The sequence below is a fragment of the Dendropsophus ebraccatus genome, chromosome 13, assembly GCF_027789765.1.
Source record: "Dendropsophus ebraccatus isolate aDenEbr1 chromosome 13, aDenEbr1.pat, whole genome shotgun sequence".
Classification (NCBI taxonomy): domain Eukaryota; kingdom Metazoa; phylum Chordata; class Amphibia; order Anura; family Hylidae; genus Dendropsophus; species Dendropsophus ebraccatus.
Window position 1 is genome coordinate 63296559 of NC_091466.1, and position 15747 is coordinate 63312305.

Here is a 15747-nt window from a genome sequence, read left to right on the forward strand (position 1 = left end):
CTCATCATCTGTCCATAGACCTGAGGTTCTTTTTGGAGGATCTGTTTGGCTTCATTGGGATCCACCAATCCCAACATCTCCCAGCAGGATACTTGTCATCTCATCAGATCCCATTGTTTCTCCAGAAATTAGCACCACTAGATGCCTCCAGTCTCTTTCTAACATGATCCAAATGGACATATGGAGATTGTTAATGAAATGTCTAAGTCTTTAGTTTAGTGACGCCCGACCTTGCCATCGGCATCAATAGAGGAGAAGCCCATGGACTCGAGCATTTACGCCACCATGGTCAATACTTCTCGCCCATTGTTGACAGGGTTATATAACAATTTGGGCTAGTTCTTGGTGTTCTCCATATTACCATCTTCCATACATCAGCAGGAAGTTTATTTCGTCAAGCGCCAGCCGGTCAGCCGAGACCAATGGGTCAGTGTCTCCATTTCGCAACATAAATTGAAGTAAGGACATAGTTACACCCTGTGATCTGCTCCATTACATCAGCCATCGGATATTCTGGATTATGAGCATTTATCTGGATCTCATAAAGTCCCTTGCTGATGACATTTTAGTGGCCTACACCGTAGTACACTTATAAAGATACAACCGTCTTCATTTTGGGAATTTCTCACATTTTTTTTGTGGGAATGCTTCAAACCTTAAATTTGCTGAACCCAAGCTGTTCCCGTAAACTTGGAAGCGACAATTGTCCCATGTTTCTCGCCCTGCTCAGTAACGCCATATGATCACCACTTTGTGGCTGACTGGTTGTGGTTCTTTTTAGTAATACCATTCACTGCTCATAGGGGAAGATCTAAGAGGAAAGAAAGCCATGGCATCCTACTAGAGCGCCGTGATGGTATCAGAGCTCCATAGAATGACCAACTCTATTACTATTGTCTGTAATTTATGGGCGGGGGCAGATGTTCTATACTTGGGGCAATGGGAGACATTGGAAGCCATTGAGTTAGAGCTTTGGCTGCGCCTATGGCTGTTCTTTCTGCCGTACCGTAGACTTCATGCTGCACAGACCTGTTCTAGAATGATACAGGAGTCAGGAGATGATAGAGTAAGAAGTCCTTATGATAAAACCAATGGCGAGATGGTGGAGGTCTCTTCTATATGCCTCTCCACCCATGCCGTGACGGGTTTGCCGTATACAGACGTCACTCCTGGCAGGTTCCTGTAATTTTTTTCGTCTTTGTTCCCTCAGGCTCTTATCGATCTCCGCTCCCGGTGTGGCCTCATCTGTATGAGTTTCTCTCGCCGCGCCTTATGCAGAGTCCGTGCCGTATCTCTTGAATTTGTTCGGCCTGAATCTTGCAGATTCTTCAATTATTCACCAAACACTGGAAATGTTTAATTCATCTGTTCACCTGTTTAGTCAGTGGGAACGTTCGGGTTCACAGGGAAAAGCTGGAACCTGTACAGATCCATCTCTTTTTACAGCCGCGGGTTTTCTACAATTGCATCCCAGTCTTGAGATTGCAAAAGATGTCTCATAGATGTCTGTAGTCCACCCTGACCCATACTAAACTTTTATAGGAACGCATCTGGTGCAACATTACGGACATATCTCCAATTGAAGTCTTTTGGGGCGATACCTTCATGCATTACTATAGTTGGGCACCATATGGTGGCACTAGTATTATAGATCTGCTACTTCACATGCTCAGTGGTCATAGTGGTCATAACCTATAACATGCCATATATGTTACATTAGGGCAGGGGTGGCAAACTGGGGGCCCTCCAGCTGTTGCAAAACTACAATTTAGCTTTGGCTGTCCAGGCATGGTGGGAATAGTAGTTTTGCAGCCAGTTTGACACCTTTGCACTAGACCTTGTGTTGCCAAGTGATGTCTCTGCTGCCGCCATGTAGCTGCCAATGTCACCTCTATATAGGAGGACTGTGAAATGTGCGACTCGGGTTCACCGGGGCATCTGCTATCCATTTAGCCAAATTACGGACTCAATGCCGCGATGTCACGGCCCATGTAATTATTCAGCCCATGTAATTGCTTATGCTACTGGATTGTGGATCCCCCCGCCTTAATAATAGACTTCTCCCCGCCGGCGTCCATAAATCGCCTGCTCGTCATTAAAAGATGATAGCAAGTCACGTAATTGTGTCTATAAAAATCAGGATATGACAGGGATCACGTACAAACTATTGTAGCCGGAGAAATGGATGTGCTCCCAAAAATATAAAAGTATAATCTATGGACCAGTCCTGGTCCTTATTTCTGCGGCGTCATGGACTCTCTGTCTACTGTTGGTCCTGGTAGCATAGTAGTTAGTATGTCTGACGTGCAGCAGGGTGGCGGCCAGGGGTTTATTACCTGATCCTACTATATCTGCATAGAGTCTCTATATTCTCTTTATCATTTGATTGAGCAATGTCCCATGTGAAATGTGTCTCTGTTTTGGGTGTATGCATAAACTAGACTTGAAGGAATACACAACAGGAAAACTTCTACAACTCCAGGTGTTTGTCACTAAAATGATTCCATTTAGACACCTTCCCTCTATGTGATCCCATGTGTGATCTGTAACATATTTGTAAATTACAGTATTTACCAGAAATTACTCCTGTCCCCCCCCCCCCCCCCCCCCCAAGCATATCTAAAGTTCTGGCCACTAGGTGTCTCCCTTCCCTGCAATCTGATCACTGCCTATTGTTAGGAAAAATCTGTCTGTAGTGTTAAAGGGTTTGTCCAGCACTACAAAAAACATGGGCACTTTCTTCCAGAGACAGCATTGCTCTTCTCTCCAGTTTGGGTGCAAGTATTGTAACTGAGTTCCATTGAAGTGAATGGAGCTTAATTGCAAACCACAGCTGAACTGGAGACAAGAGTGGTGCTGTCTCTGGAAGAAAGTGGCCATGTTTTTGTAGTGCTGGATAACCCCTTTAAAGAGACCAAGATGGAACACAGGAAGTAGGGGCTGGGCTTAGATAATGTTATGTGCTGGAGAGGGAGAATATTATTGGCAGAAGACAAGCCCAGGCTGTGTTCCCGCAATCTTTGAGCTCCAGAGGTAAAGGTAAATCAAGGCTTCCCTCTCATCCCTGACCACCAGTTATGTGTAGCTATCCCCTGTGTAAATACCAATGTTTATATTACTCCTATGTCCACAGGGCTCCCTCCTAAATATAATTTTTATCTACAGAAGTTTACTGCTTAGTGTAACCTCCATGTTGCTGTTGCTTTTCTGTTCACATAGCCCCGTTGCCAACCCAGTACATCAGTAACCCCTTCTCCCCCCCCTCATGTTATGTATAGTACATCATCAGCCCAACACAGTGCAGCCTGTGTACTGCACTTTCTCCAGCACGTCGTGACAGCAAAAAGGAGAGAGTAAGATGCCATCCAGTCTTTATTTTTTTTTTACACACAAATAAGTGACATATAGCAGTGTGGCCCGCGGCACATGTTCCCTTTGATGCAGATCTAAAATAGATAAAAACAAAAAACTAATATACCCCTATAGTACTAGACATCCAATTTAATATCCCTGACCGCACCCAGCTAGCCGCGACCCCCGCATCACCACCATCTATAGGATTCTGCAAATAAACACATATGCAGATGAGCGTTAGATGACAACCCCCCCCTGTCCCCCGTGTCCCCTGTGTCAGTGGCGTCCGCGTCCTTCCATCACATCCAGGCACCTTCTTTGTCGCGGTGGTTTTCATTAATCTTTAAGTGCTGTGATTCCTGTTGCAGCTGCAGCGCCCCCTCCCCCTCTCCGCTAATTCCCTTCCATCCCGGCATCTGATTCTCCCGCAGATAACTAATTACATTCAGGCCGACCGGAGAGGACATGCAATATTAATTCCAATCGCTTGCATCTTGAAGGTCATTTTTGTAGGATTACGGCAGCCACCGGGATTAACCCCTTTTTCTCATTCTTACTGGCAGCTATGGGGTTAATAGAGAAGCTTTCGCTTTCCTGTTTTTCCTTCTATGTTTAGGTGGAAATTGCATCTTTTTATTCGGATGGGCAAAACTACAATTCCCATCATGTCTGTAGAGACGGGTATGATGGGTAATGTAATCTGAAAATACACAGCTAATACGTCTAGTGGGTATTTACACTAAAGGAGCCAGAGACTCCGTATTACACTATAACAAGGGGGTATAAGATGGTGGTCAAGATCAGGTGGTTATGGAGCTATGCCGATAGTGGGGACAGGGCTGTGACTACTTCCTTTTGTATTTCTTCACTACACCTCCTATATCTGCCATCACCAGACACAGGCAGCCCCTCCATAACACCTCCTGTCTCTGCCCACACCATCTCCAGACACAGACGGCCGCTCCATTACACCTCATGTTTATTCCTGCACCATCAACAGACACAGACGGCCGCTCCATTACACCTCAAGTCTCTGCCCGCACCATCTCCAGACACAGGCGGCCCCTCCATTACACCTCCTGTCTCTGCCCACACCATCCCCAGACACAGGCGGCCCCTCCTTTACACCTCCTGTCTCTGCCTGCACCATCCCCAGACACAGGCTGCCCCTCCATCATACCTCCTGTCTCTGCCTGCACCATCCCCAGACACAGACGGCCCCTCCATTACACCTCCTGTCTCTGCCCGCACCATCCCCAGACACAGGCGGCCCCTCCATTACACCTCCTTTCTCTGCCCGCACCATCCCCAGACACAGGCGGCCCCTCCATTACACCTCCTGTCTCTGCCCACACCATCTCCAGACACAGGCGGCCCCTCCATTACACCTCCTGTCTCTGCCCACACCATCTCCAGACACAGGCGGCCCCTCCATTACACCTCCTGTCTCTGCCCACACCATCCCCAGACACAGGCGGCCCCTCCATTACACCTCCTGTCTCTGCCCACACCATCCCCAGACACAGGCGGCCCCTCCATTACACCTCCTGTCTCTGCCCACACCATCCCCAGACACAGGCGGCCCCGCCATTACACCTCCTGTCTCTGCCCACACCATCTCCAGACACAGACGGCCCCTCCATTACACTTCCTGTCTCTGCCCACACCATCTCCAGACACAGGCGGCCTTTCCATTACACCTCCTGTCTCTGCCCACACCATCTCCAGACACAGGCGGCCCCTCCATAACACCTCCTGTCTCTGCCCACACCATCTCCAGACACAGGCGGCCCCTCCATTACACCTCCTGTCTCTGCCCACACCATCCCCAGACACAGGCGGCCCCTCCTTTACACCTCCTGTCTCTGCCTGCACCATCCCCAGACACAGGCTGCCCCTCCATCATACCTCCTGTCTCTGCCTGCACCATCCCCAGACACAGACGGCCCCTCCATTACACCTCCTGTCTCTGCCCGCACCATCCCCAGACACAGGCGGCCCCTCCATTACACCTCCTTTCTCTGCCCGCACCATCCCCAGACACAGGCGGCCCCTCCATTACACCTCCTGTCTCTGCCCACACCATCTCCAGACACAGGCGGCCCCTCCATTACACCTCCTGTCTCTGCCCACACCATCTCCAGACACAGGCGGCCCCTCCATTACACCTCCTGTCTCTGCCCACACCATCTCCAGACACAGGCGGCCCCTCCATTACACCTCCTGTCTCTGCCCACACCATCCCCAGACACAGGCGGCCCCTCCATTACACCTCCTGTCTCTGCCCACACCATCCCCAGACACAGGCGGCCCCCTCCATTACACCTCCTGTCTCTGCCCACACCATCCCCAGACACAGGCGGCCCCTCCATTACACCTCCTGTCTCTGCCCACACCATCTCCAGACACAGACGGCCCCTCCATTACACTTCCTGTCTCTGCCCACACCATCTCCAGACACAGGCGGCCCCTCCATTACACCTCCTGTCTCTGCCCACACCATCTCCAGACACAGGCGGCCCCTCCATAACACCTCCTGTCTCTGCCCACACCATCTCCAGACACAGGCGGCCCCTCCATTACACCTCCTGTCTCTGCCCCCAACATATCCAGACACAGGCGGCCCCTCCATTACACCTCCTGTCTCTGCCCACACCATCTCCAGACACAGGCTGCCGCTCCATCATACCTCCTGTCTCTGCCCGCACCATCCCCAGACACAGGCGGCCCCTCCATTACACCTCCTGTCTCTGCCCACACCATCCCCAGACACAGGCGGCCCCTCCATTGCACCATCCCCAGACACAGGCAGCCCCTCTATTACACCTCCTGTCTCTGCCCACACCATCTCCAGACACAGGCGGCCCCTCCATTACACCTCCTGTCTCTGCCCACACCATCTCCAGACACAGGCGGCCCTGCCATTACACCTCCTGTCTCTGCCCACACCATCTCCAGACACAGGCGGCCCCTCCATTACACCTCCTGTCTCTGACCACACCATCTCCAGACACAGGCGGCCCCTCCATTACACCTCCTGTCTCTGCCCACACCATCCCCAGACACAGGCGGCCCCTCCATTACACCTCCTGTCTCTGCCCACACCAGACACAGGCGGCCCCTCCATTGCACCATCCCCAGACACAGGCAGCCCCTCCATTACATCTTCAGTCTCTGCCCGCATCATCTCCAGACACAGGCGACCCCTCCATTACACCTCCTGTCTATTCCTGCATTATCTCCAGACACAGACGACCGCTCCATTACACCTCCTGTCTCAAGGGCGGTCGCGGAGAAGGTACCTGGGGACTCTGCACACATTAGGGGCTCTCATAGATTACTTTTCTTATATCTTGCCCCATACTTGTTCTCCCTATAATGAACCTCAGTTGTATTAGCAGCTTCATTATTCTCAGTATTAGGCTCTTGTCTGTCACAGTTACTGGTCGCGGAGCCAACATCTATAGACTTATCATAGTAATACAGTGCAGGGATTATCCGGTGGTCCGCAGCCAGGGGAGGAGAGTCCGGGGGGACGGCCCCTCTCAGAATGATTCCTATACGGTGAATACCTGCTCAGGTTGGGAGGTAATCCTGGGGCCGCCGCCGCCGCTTACATTATGCATGGGGTTTATATAACAATCCTCTTTGTAGAAGGGAAGCTTTCATGTCCCGGCAGCTCTTTATACTATCGGGCTTTGTATTACAAAGTGTTCCAAATCCGGAACATAATTGATATGATATAAAGTGAAGTTTCTATTGTATCGCCTTGGGCTTAAAGGGCTGTTCCATCCGGGAATTGCTTTCCACATGGCCTGATGTAGTGTTTGTTAAAGGGGAATTCTTCCCTTACAGCTGAGGAGTCTCTGGTTATTACAGAACTACATCTCCCATCAGGCCCCAACAGCTGGGAAGTCTCTGAATGTTACAGAATTACATCTCTTATCAAGCCCCCGACAGCTCATAAGTCTCTGACTGTTACAGAACTACATTTCCCTTCATGCCTTGAGAGCTGAAGAGTCACTGACTGTTACAGAACTACATTTGCCATTATGCCCCGACTGCTGATAATTCTCTGACTGTTACAGAACTACATCTCCCATCGTACCCCGACAGCTGAGAAATCTCTGACTATTACAGAACTACGTCTCCAATCGTACCCCGACAGCGTTTCTATTAGCTGTAGAGGAGTGGCACTATGTCCGTTCTTCTAGTCCTGGATGCTCCTTCATCCTTCATTTTAGGCAGATTTCTGATGAAGAGAAGTGTCAGTTCCTCCTCCCCTATTAAGTCTTTTCTTCCCGACAAGAGACCGCATCCGCCGCACATCAGACGCCGCCTCGTATTAATTAATCTTGAATTAAAAAGGGGCGCGGAGGTTAATTCATCTGAGATCTGTCAGGAATGTTTATATTCTTCATTAAAATTACATAAGTAGAAAACAGACTAAAAAGAAAGCGAACATCGGCTACTGCGGCGTATAACCACAAGTGGACATCGAAGAGTGGAGTCAGGAAGACTATGAAGAGGGGATTGTCATATTTTAATAATATGCAAATGAGGGCAATTGATTTGCATAAAAGGTCAAGAGGGCTGATTAGTCAAAACTAGTTGCCCAGTCTCAGATTTCAGGATACACACACATCTGGTGAGAATGTTGTAGATTCACAACCACTAGGGGGCGTCAGGTTGTACACCACTGCATCCTACAATATATAGTGTATAAACTATCCCTGGCATATACACTCATTTATAACCTTTCACTTTATCTCAACAGAGTCAGCTATCCCAGGCCCTGAATGGATTGTCGGACCGAGCAAAGGAAGCCAAAGAATTCCTCGTCCAGCTCAGAAACATGGTCCAGCAAATCCAGGTACATAAGTCACCTGACAAAGAATCCAATCACAAGGTTAATACACAGTTTGTAATGTTATTTTCTCATCCTAGCAAATGTGTCTTATAGTTTCATTGTGAACCTGAGCAGCTAGATTTCACCGCCAACCCGCCTCTATAATACCGCTCCTATATACAAGAATATAACTACTATAACTTTGCTCCTATATACAGGAATATAACTACTATAATACTGCTCCTATATACAAGAATATAACTACTATAATACTGCTCCTATATACAAGAATATAACTACTATAATACTGCTCCTATATACAAGAATATAACTACTATAATACTGCTCCTATATACAAGAATATAACTACTATAATACTGCTCCTATATACAAGAATATAACTACTATAATACTGCTCCTATATACAAGAATATAACTACTATAATACTGCTCCTATATACAAGAATATAACTACTATAATACAGCTCCTATATACAAGAATATAACGACTATAATACTGCTCCTATATACAAGAATATAACTACTATAATACTGCCACCTATATACAAGAATATAACTACTATAATAATGCTCCTATATACAAGAATATAACTACCATAATACTGCTCCTATATACAGGAATATAACTACTATATTACTGCCCCCTATATACAAGCATATAACTACTATAATACTGCTCCTGTATACAGGAATATAACTACTATAATACTGCTCCTATTTACAAGAATATAACTACTATAATACTGCACCTATATACAAGAGTATAACTACTATAATACTGCCCTCTATACAAGAATATAACTACTATAATACTGCTTCTATATACAAGAATATAACTACTATAATACTGCTCCTATGTACAAGAATATAACTACTATAATACTGCTCCTATATACAAGAATATAACTACTATAATACTGCTCCTATGTACAGGAATATAACTACTATAATACTGCTCCTATGTACAGGAATATAACTACTATAATACTGCTCCTATATACAAGAATATAACTACTATAATACTGCTCCTATATACAAGAATATACCTACTATAATACTGCTCCTATAAACAAGAATATAACTACTATAATACTGCTCCTATATACAAGAATATACCTACTATAATACTGCTCCTATAAACAATAATATAACTACTATAATACTGCCCCTATATACAAGAATATAACTACTATCATACTGCTCCCTATATACAAGAATATAACTACTATAATACTGCTCCCTATATACAGGAATATAACTACTATAATACTGCTCCCTATATACAGGAATATAACTACTATAATACTGCTCCTATATACAAGAATATTACTACTATAATACTGCTCCTATATACAAGAATATAACTACTATAATACTGCTCCCTATATACAATAATATAACTACTATAATAATGCTCCTATATACAAGAATATAACTACTATAAGGTTACAAACACACTTGGCGGGTCTGCAGCGAATCTCCATGCTGCGTTTTTGCAGCGAGACTCGCTGCAGATCCCGGCCCTATACTTTTAATGGCAGACAAACACGCCGGAGCTGATACTTCACCTGATCCCGGCTCCGGCGGTTCCCGATGTCTTCAGCAAGCCGGAGCGGGGACCAGGTGAAGTATATGCTCCAGCCAGCTGCGGCCGCCCGATCGCACGCCCCCCCCCCCCCCCCCCCCCCCCGCAGCACCGATCGCACGCTAGGGGCTGCAGACTAATTCATATCTCTACTTTAGCCTAGCCAACCTGGAGCCCCCTCCCCCCCCCCCCCAGCTGCTGAGGAACTACAACTCCCAGCAGGATGGCATAGTTCTGTAACACCTGGTTGTACATCTTTGACCTCTGATGTTTCAGTTTGAAAAAGTTTCCCATATCTCAGCCTGTGATGTGACGATTGATGATCCCTACAGCCCATCATAACTTCAGCACAATGTTGTCTTGTACAGGAGAACAGTGTGGAGTTTGAGGCCTGTCTGGTCGCTCAGTGTGATGCCCTGATCGACGCCCTGAACCGGCGGAAGGTGCAACTCCTGGCCCGGGTCAACAAGGAGCATGAACACAAGCTGAAGGTCAGACATGTCTCCTGCTATACCTTATCTATATGATGTGTGTGATCTATTTATCTATCTATTTATCTATCTATCTATCTATCTATCTATCTATCTATCTATCTATCTATCTCCTTTCCCTGTCTTCTCTCTCTCTTTCTCTCTCTCTCTCTCTCTCTCTCTCTCTCTCTCTCTCTCCACTCTTCCCCTGCCCCCCTCCTCTCTCTTGTATTTTCGGGGGGTGTAGCACAGATGTGTTTCCCCACTCATACGTGTTTCTGTCAGAACACACAGCATCTGCAGGATAAGGCTGAAGCCTTGGCTATTCTCCAGTCTGGCTGCGTGTGGCGCTCTCTGGGGGAATCATCCAGCGGCTTCTCTTTCTTCTGGACCTTTGATGTTTCCTGTGTTCCTGGTCCCCGGTGTGTCATCCATCCTGTGTGTGCAGCACATCTATCCATTACACGGCTCACCTCCTGTTACTCTGCAGCGGCTCTGATGTGATATCATTAATCTTGTTCTATCCGTTTCCTGGAGACGGGATCCTAAATGATTTTATAAATGTGAATGGCGGCCTAGTACTGAGGCTGCAGCGTCCAGAGCAGACACGTGGCTTCTGTATTCTTCTTGTACCCAGATCTTCCAAGACATGCTTTATTACAGACACGTCTGCCCTACTACCCGCTCCAGTGCATCCTTACTCTATATACAGCAGCTCTGCCAATGGCTTCTTAATAAGCCTGCTGCTGCTTTGTGTATACAGCTGCTAGGCAGACTTGTGTCTCCATGGCAACAGACTACAAACAAGCCCTGTGCAGTCTGATTTAGAGTTTTATTATGCCTTTTTCTTTTTATATATATATATATATATATATATATACATGAGATGAGTAAATAGTGAAGTATTCGATAATTCGAAATTCGATTCGAATAGCTCCCAAAATTCGCATTTTCGAATGAATATCGAATCCCATTATAGTCTATGCGAGAAAAATACGTGGGACCTGAAAATCAATATTCGACCACTAGCAGGTTACCAAGTGCACAATGACACCTCAGGAAATGATGTCAACATCTCTGGATGCATATGGGACAGCAGGGGAAGCATTCCTGGGAGCATCTAACATTAGTGATGAGCTAACATCCCAATGTTCGGTTTGGATCCCAAACACGAACAAAAAAAAAAATGTTTGTGATCGGCTCGTGTTCGGTGAACTTTCACAAACAAATTACGAATGTAAAATAAAGGCGTACGTTTCGGTCTAGCGGTACCCACTTGCGTACCTATCAGGTGCAGTGTGAAAAATCTGTATAAAAAACAGCCGTATACTGGATATATAATTGTTTTTTACAATAATAAAATGAAAGAGCCGTTCAACTTCTTTACAGGACGCAGACTGCAAATCAGTAGTAGCAAGATAACAGGTATTATCCCACACTCACAGTATACAGCCATATACACTTTCAGTGGGTGTCTGAACACACTGCCTGTCTAACAAAAGCTTCTAAATATATGTTTTTATACTTTTAGCCCTAACAAGGGCTTTTGGAGGTCCCTCCCTACCTAACTTCACCTAAAAGCTCTCTCTCCCTGGTATACAGTCTGCCCCTTTCTGGCTCCAACCAGCAAGTGACGCGAAATCACCTATTCATATATTCAGGAGGTGACATAGTTTAGCCAGCCAATCACAGATAGAGTTTTTTTTAAAGTCCTGCCTATTCCTAGTGCCTGTCCCGAATCGAATTTTTACTGCGAATATTCGAACGCAATCGTATAGCATGAATAGCGTACTATTCTATCAAAGAGCTATTCGATCAACTACTATTCGCTCATCACTATATATATATATATATATATATATATATATATATATATATATATATCCAGAGGTGGTTTTAAAATTTCTGTAGTTGCCTTTTGAAACAGACAGCAGTTTGACCCCACCTCCTCTGTCATCCATGTGACCCAATAATCCAGCTTTCACTGTGTCAGTGTCACCTTAGCTCCCACAATACACTGCTCCCTAATAAGATGAACTCTACAGAATTCAGGAGTTATCATTATATGTGAATCAGAGGCAGAGGAGGTGTCACATGGTCGCTGTTTTACCAATCAGACATCCTATTCATTAACAACCCTACAGCACCATACCTTAAGTGGTGGCTGTGCCGGTACTGCAGCTCAGTCCTTCATAACCACACGTGTCCTCTATATAAGACTCTGTCATTGCTGTGTCTTACCTGTGTACAGGACATGGAGACACATATAACCTTCCCTTCTACCACAGGTTGTACGAGATCAGATCTCTCACTGCACGGTAAAACTGCGGCAGACGACCGGACTGATGGAGTATTGTCTGGAGGTTATAAAGGAGAATGACCCCAGCGGTTTTCTTCAGGTGAGCGGATGAGCGGACGATTATTAAGTTACTATTATATATAAAATTCTGACGGCACAGATCTACCTTTGTGAAACTACAACATGCCTGGACCATTAATAAAACCCCATCTCTCTGCCTGCTGGCGGAGAGGACTCCCAGTCCCAGTCGCAAAAAATCTTCTTATATTACATAGATATCCGACGCTCTTATACGAAGAGTCCATCTGACTGAGGATCAGTGGGGTAAAGGAACTCTCACCCCAAGGATGACCACCGACTTCGATCTAAACCTGGACAGCGCCCCCCTCCTGCAGTCCATCCATCAGCTGGACTTTGTGCAGATGAAAGGTAATATAGAGCCGGCTGGTTGCCCTTGGAAACAGACAACACCTAGCTTCATTCCTGCTGTCAGACATGTGACCCAACACCAAATCCTGTTGTTCTGATATCTGAGCTCCCACAATGCACCGCTCTCTGTAAATAGTGGCTCTTATGTTAAAGGGGTGCTCCACCCAAGACTAAACCATTTATTACAATAGGGGTGTTATGTTATCATGTCAGGGAGCTATTCCTGTGAGCACCAGCAGGGGGCATAGCTGTGCACAGATGGGTGACAAAGCCGCCTTGGGTAAATGAGATTGCATTGGGGATAGATTTAGGTTTAGATGACAATGCCTCAGCAAATATTTCTCCTGTCACTGTGCCAAGCCTGCCTGGCAGACATTTTATCTGAGGAGTTCAGCCAAGGGCTCGGATTGTTCTGGATTGTGCAGTGTCATGCGTCAGTCAGCACGCCGCCCGGCTTCTATGGTAGTAGTGCCGGGATCAGTTGAGCGTACCTGTGTATAAGCAGTCAGGGACGGAGCGGTGATGGAAGACTATTGCAGCAGGTACGGGCAAATCTCAGCCCGAAGGTCCATGACAGCTGGATAAAGAAACAGTCTGCAATGGGAATAACATGGAGGGCTTCCTCCTTCCCCACAGCGGCCTCCTCTATACTGTTGTCACAGCGGCCTCATATATACAGTAGTCGCAGCAACCTCCTTCATACAGTAGTCACAGAAGCCTCCTCTATATTGTATTCACAGCTGCCTTCTATATACAGTAGTCACCGTGTACTCCTATATGCAATAAATACAGCAGCCTCCTCTATATAGAAGTCACAGCAGCATCCTCTATACAGTAGTAACAGCGGCCTCCTTTATACAGTAGTCACAGCAGCCTCCTCCATACAGTAGTCACAGCAGCCTCCTCTATATAGAAGTCACAGCAGCCTCCTCCATACAGTAGTCACAGCAGCCTCCTCCATACAGTAGTCACAGCAGCCTCCTCCATACAGTAGTCACAGCAGCCTCCTTCATACAGTAGTCACAGAAGCCTCCTCTATATTGTATTCACAGCTGCCTTCTATATACAGTAGTCACCGTGTACTCCTATATGCAATATATACAGCAGCCTCCTCTATATAGAAGTCATAGCAGCCTCCTCCATACAGTTGTCACAGCAGCATCCTCTATACAGTAGTAACAGCGGCCTCCTTTATACAGTAGTCACAGCAGCCTCCTCCATACAGTAGTCACAGCAGCCTCCTCCATACAGTAGTCACAGCAGCCTCCTCCATACAGTAGTCACAGCAGCCTCCTTCATACAGTAGTCACAGCAGCCTCCTTCATACAGTAGTCACAGCAGCCTCCTCCATACAGTAGTCACAGCAGCCTCCTCTATATAGTAGTCACAGCGGCCTCCTTTATACAGTAGTCACAGCGGCCTCCTATATACAGTAGTCACGGCAGCCTCCTCCATACAGTAGTCACAGCAGCCTCCTCTATATAGTAGTCACAGCGGCCTCCTTTATACAGTAGTCATGGCTACCGCCTATATACAGTAGTCACAGAGGCCTCCTATATACAGTAGTCACAGCTACCTCCTCCATACAGTAGTCACGGCAGCCTCCTCCATACAGTAGACACAGCAGCCTTCTGATATCAGATTATTGATGCAGTCGGGGGTCACATCACCTTATCGGCACATTTTGCAGTAACTCTTCATCCCTCTCACTTTCCTAAACCCTTAGTTCCCTCTTTAGTACCAGCGTCCCCGATTCTACAGTTGGAGGAGTGCTGCACCCAGAACAACAGTGCCACCCTGTCCTGGAAGCAGCCGCCCCTGTCAGTGGTGCAAGCAGAAGGCTATATACTGGAGCTGGACGACGGCAATGGCGGCCAATTCAGGGTAAGAGACAGCTTGTTATATATATCGTAATGTATTTAAATATGGGGGCGCGGGGACCTATAAGAACATTGGGTGGTATTAAAGGGGAGACCGGTTAAATATAATTGTAACCATAATGCTTGATGAATGCATGTATATACACTTCTTATACCTTCATGAATGCATGTATACATACATATTATACCTTGATGAATGCATATATAAACACTTACTATACCCTAATGAATGCATGTATATACACTTCTTATACCTTGATGAAGGCATGTATATACACTTATTATACCTTGATGAATGCATATATATATATACACTTATTATACCCTAATGAATGCATGTATATACACTTATTATACCGTAATGAATGCATATATATACACTTATTATACCTTGATGAATGCATGTATATACACTTATTATACATTGATGAATGCATATATATACACTTATTATACCGTAATGAATGCATGTATATACACTTATTATACCTTGATGAATGCATGTATATACACTTATTATACATTGATGAATGCATGTATATACACTTATTATACCTTGATGAATGCATATATATACACTTATTATACCGTAATGAATGCATGTATATACACTTATTATACCGTAATGAATGCATGTATATACACTTATTATACCCTAATGAATGCATGTATATACACTTATTATACCGTAATGAATGCATATATATACACTTATTATACCTTGATGAATGCATGTATATACACTTATTATACATTGATGAATGCATGTATATACACTTATTATATCTTGATGAATGCATGTATATACACTTATTATACCTTGATGAATGCATGTATATACACTTATTATACCTTGATGA

At 45.7% G+C, this 15747-nt stretch overlaps 1 protein-coding gene across 8 annotated transcripts in view; it reads left to right on the forward strand.

The window, feature by feature from the left end:
- The window catches only part of TRIM9 (tripartite motif containing 9), a 51837-nt gene that overhangs the window by 22389 nt on the left and 13701 nt on the right, over nt 1–15747 (forward strand). For 3 of the 8 annotated variants that reach the window (XM_069950872.1, XM_069950874.1, XM_069950878.1), the window contains exons 2-6: nt 8132–8263; nt 10178–10300; nt 12568–12678; nt 12854–13007; nt 14734–14891. In XM_069950872.1, coding sequence (XP_069806973.1) covers nt 8132–8263; nt 10178–10300; nt 12568–12678; nt 12854–13007; nt 14734–14891 — 678 coding nt within the window. The remainder of the gene's footprint in view (nt 1–8131; nt 8264–10177; nt 10301–12567; nt 12679–12853; nt 13008–14733; nt 14892–15747) is intronic. The other 5 variants (XM_069950875.1, XM_069950879.1, XM_069950876.1 and 2 more) reach the window with 3 other exon arrangements.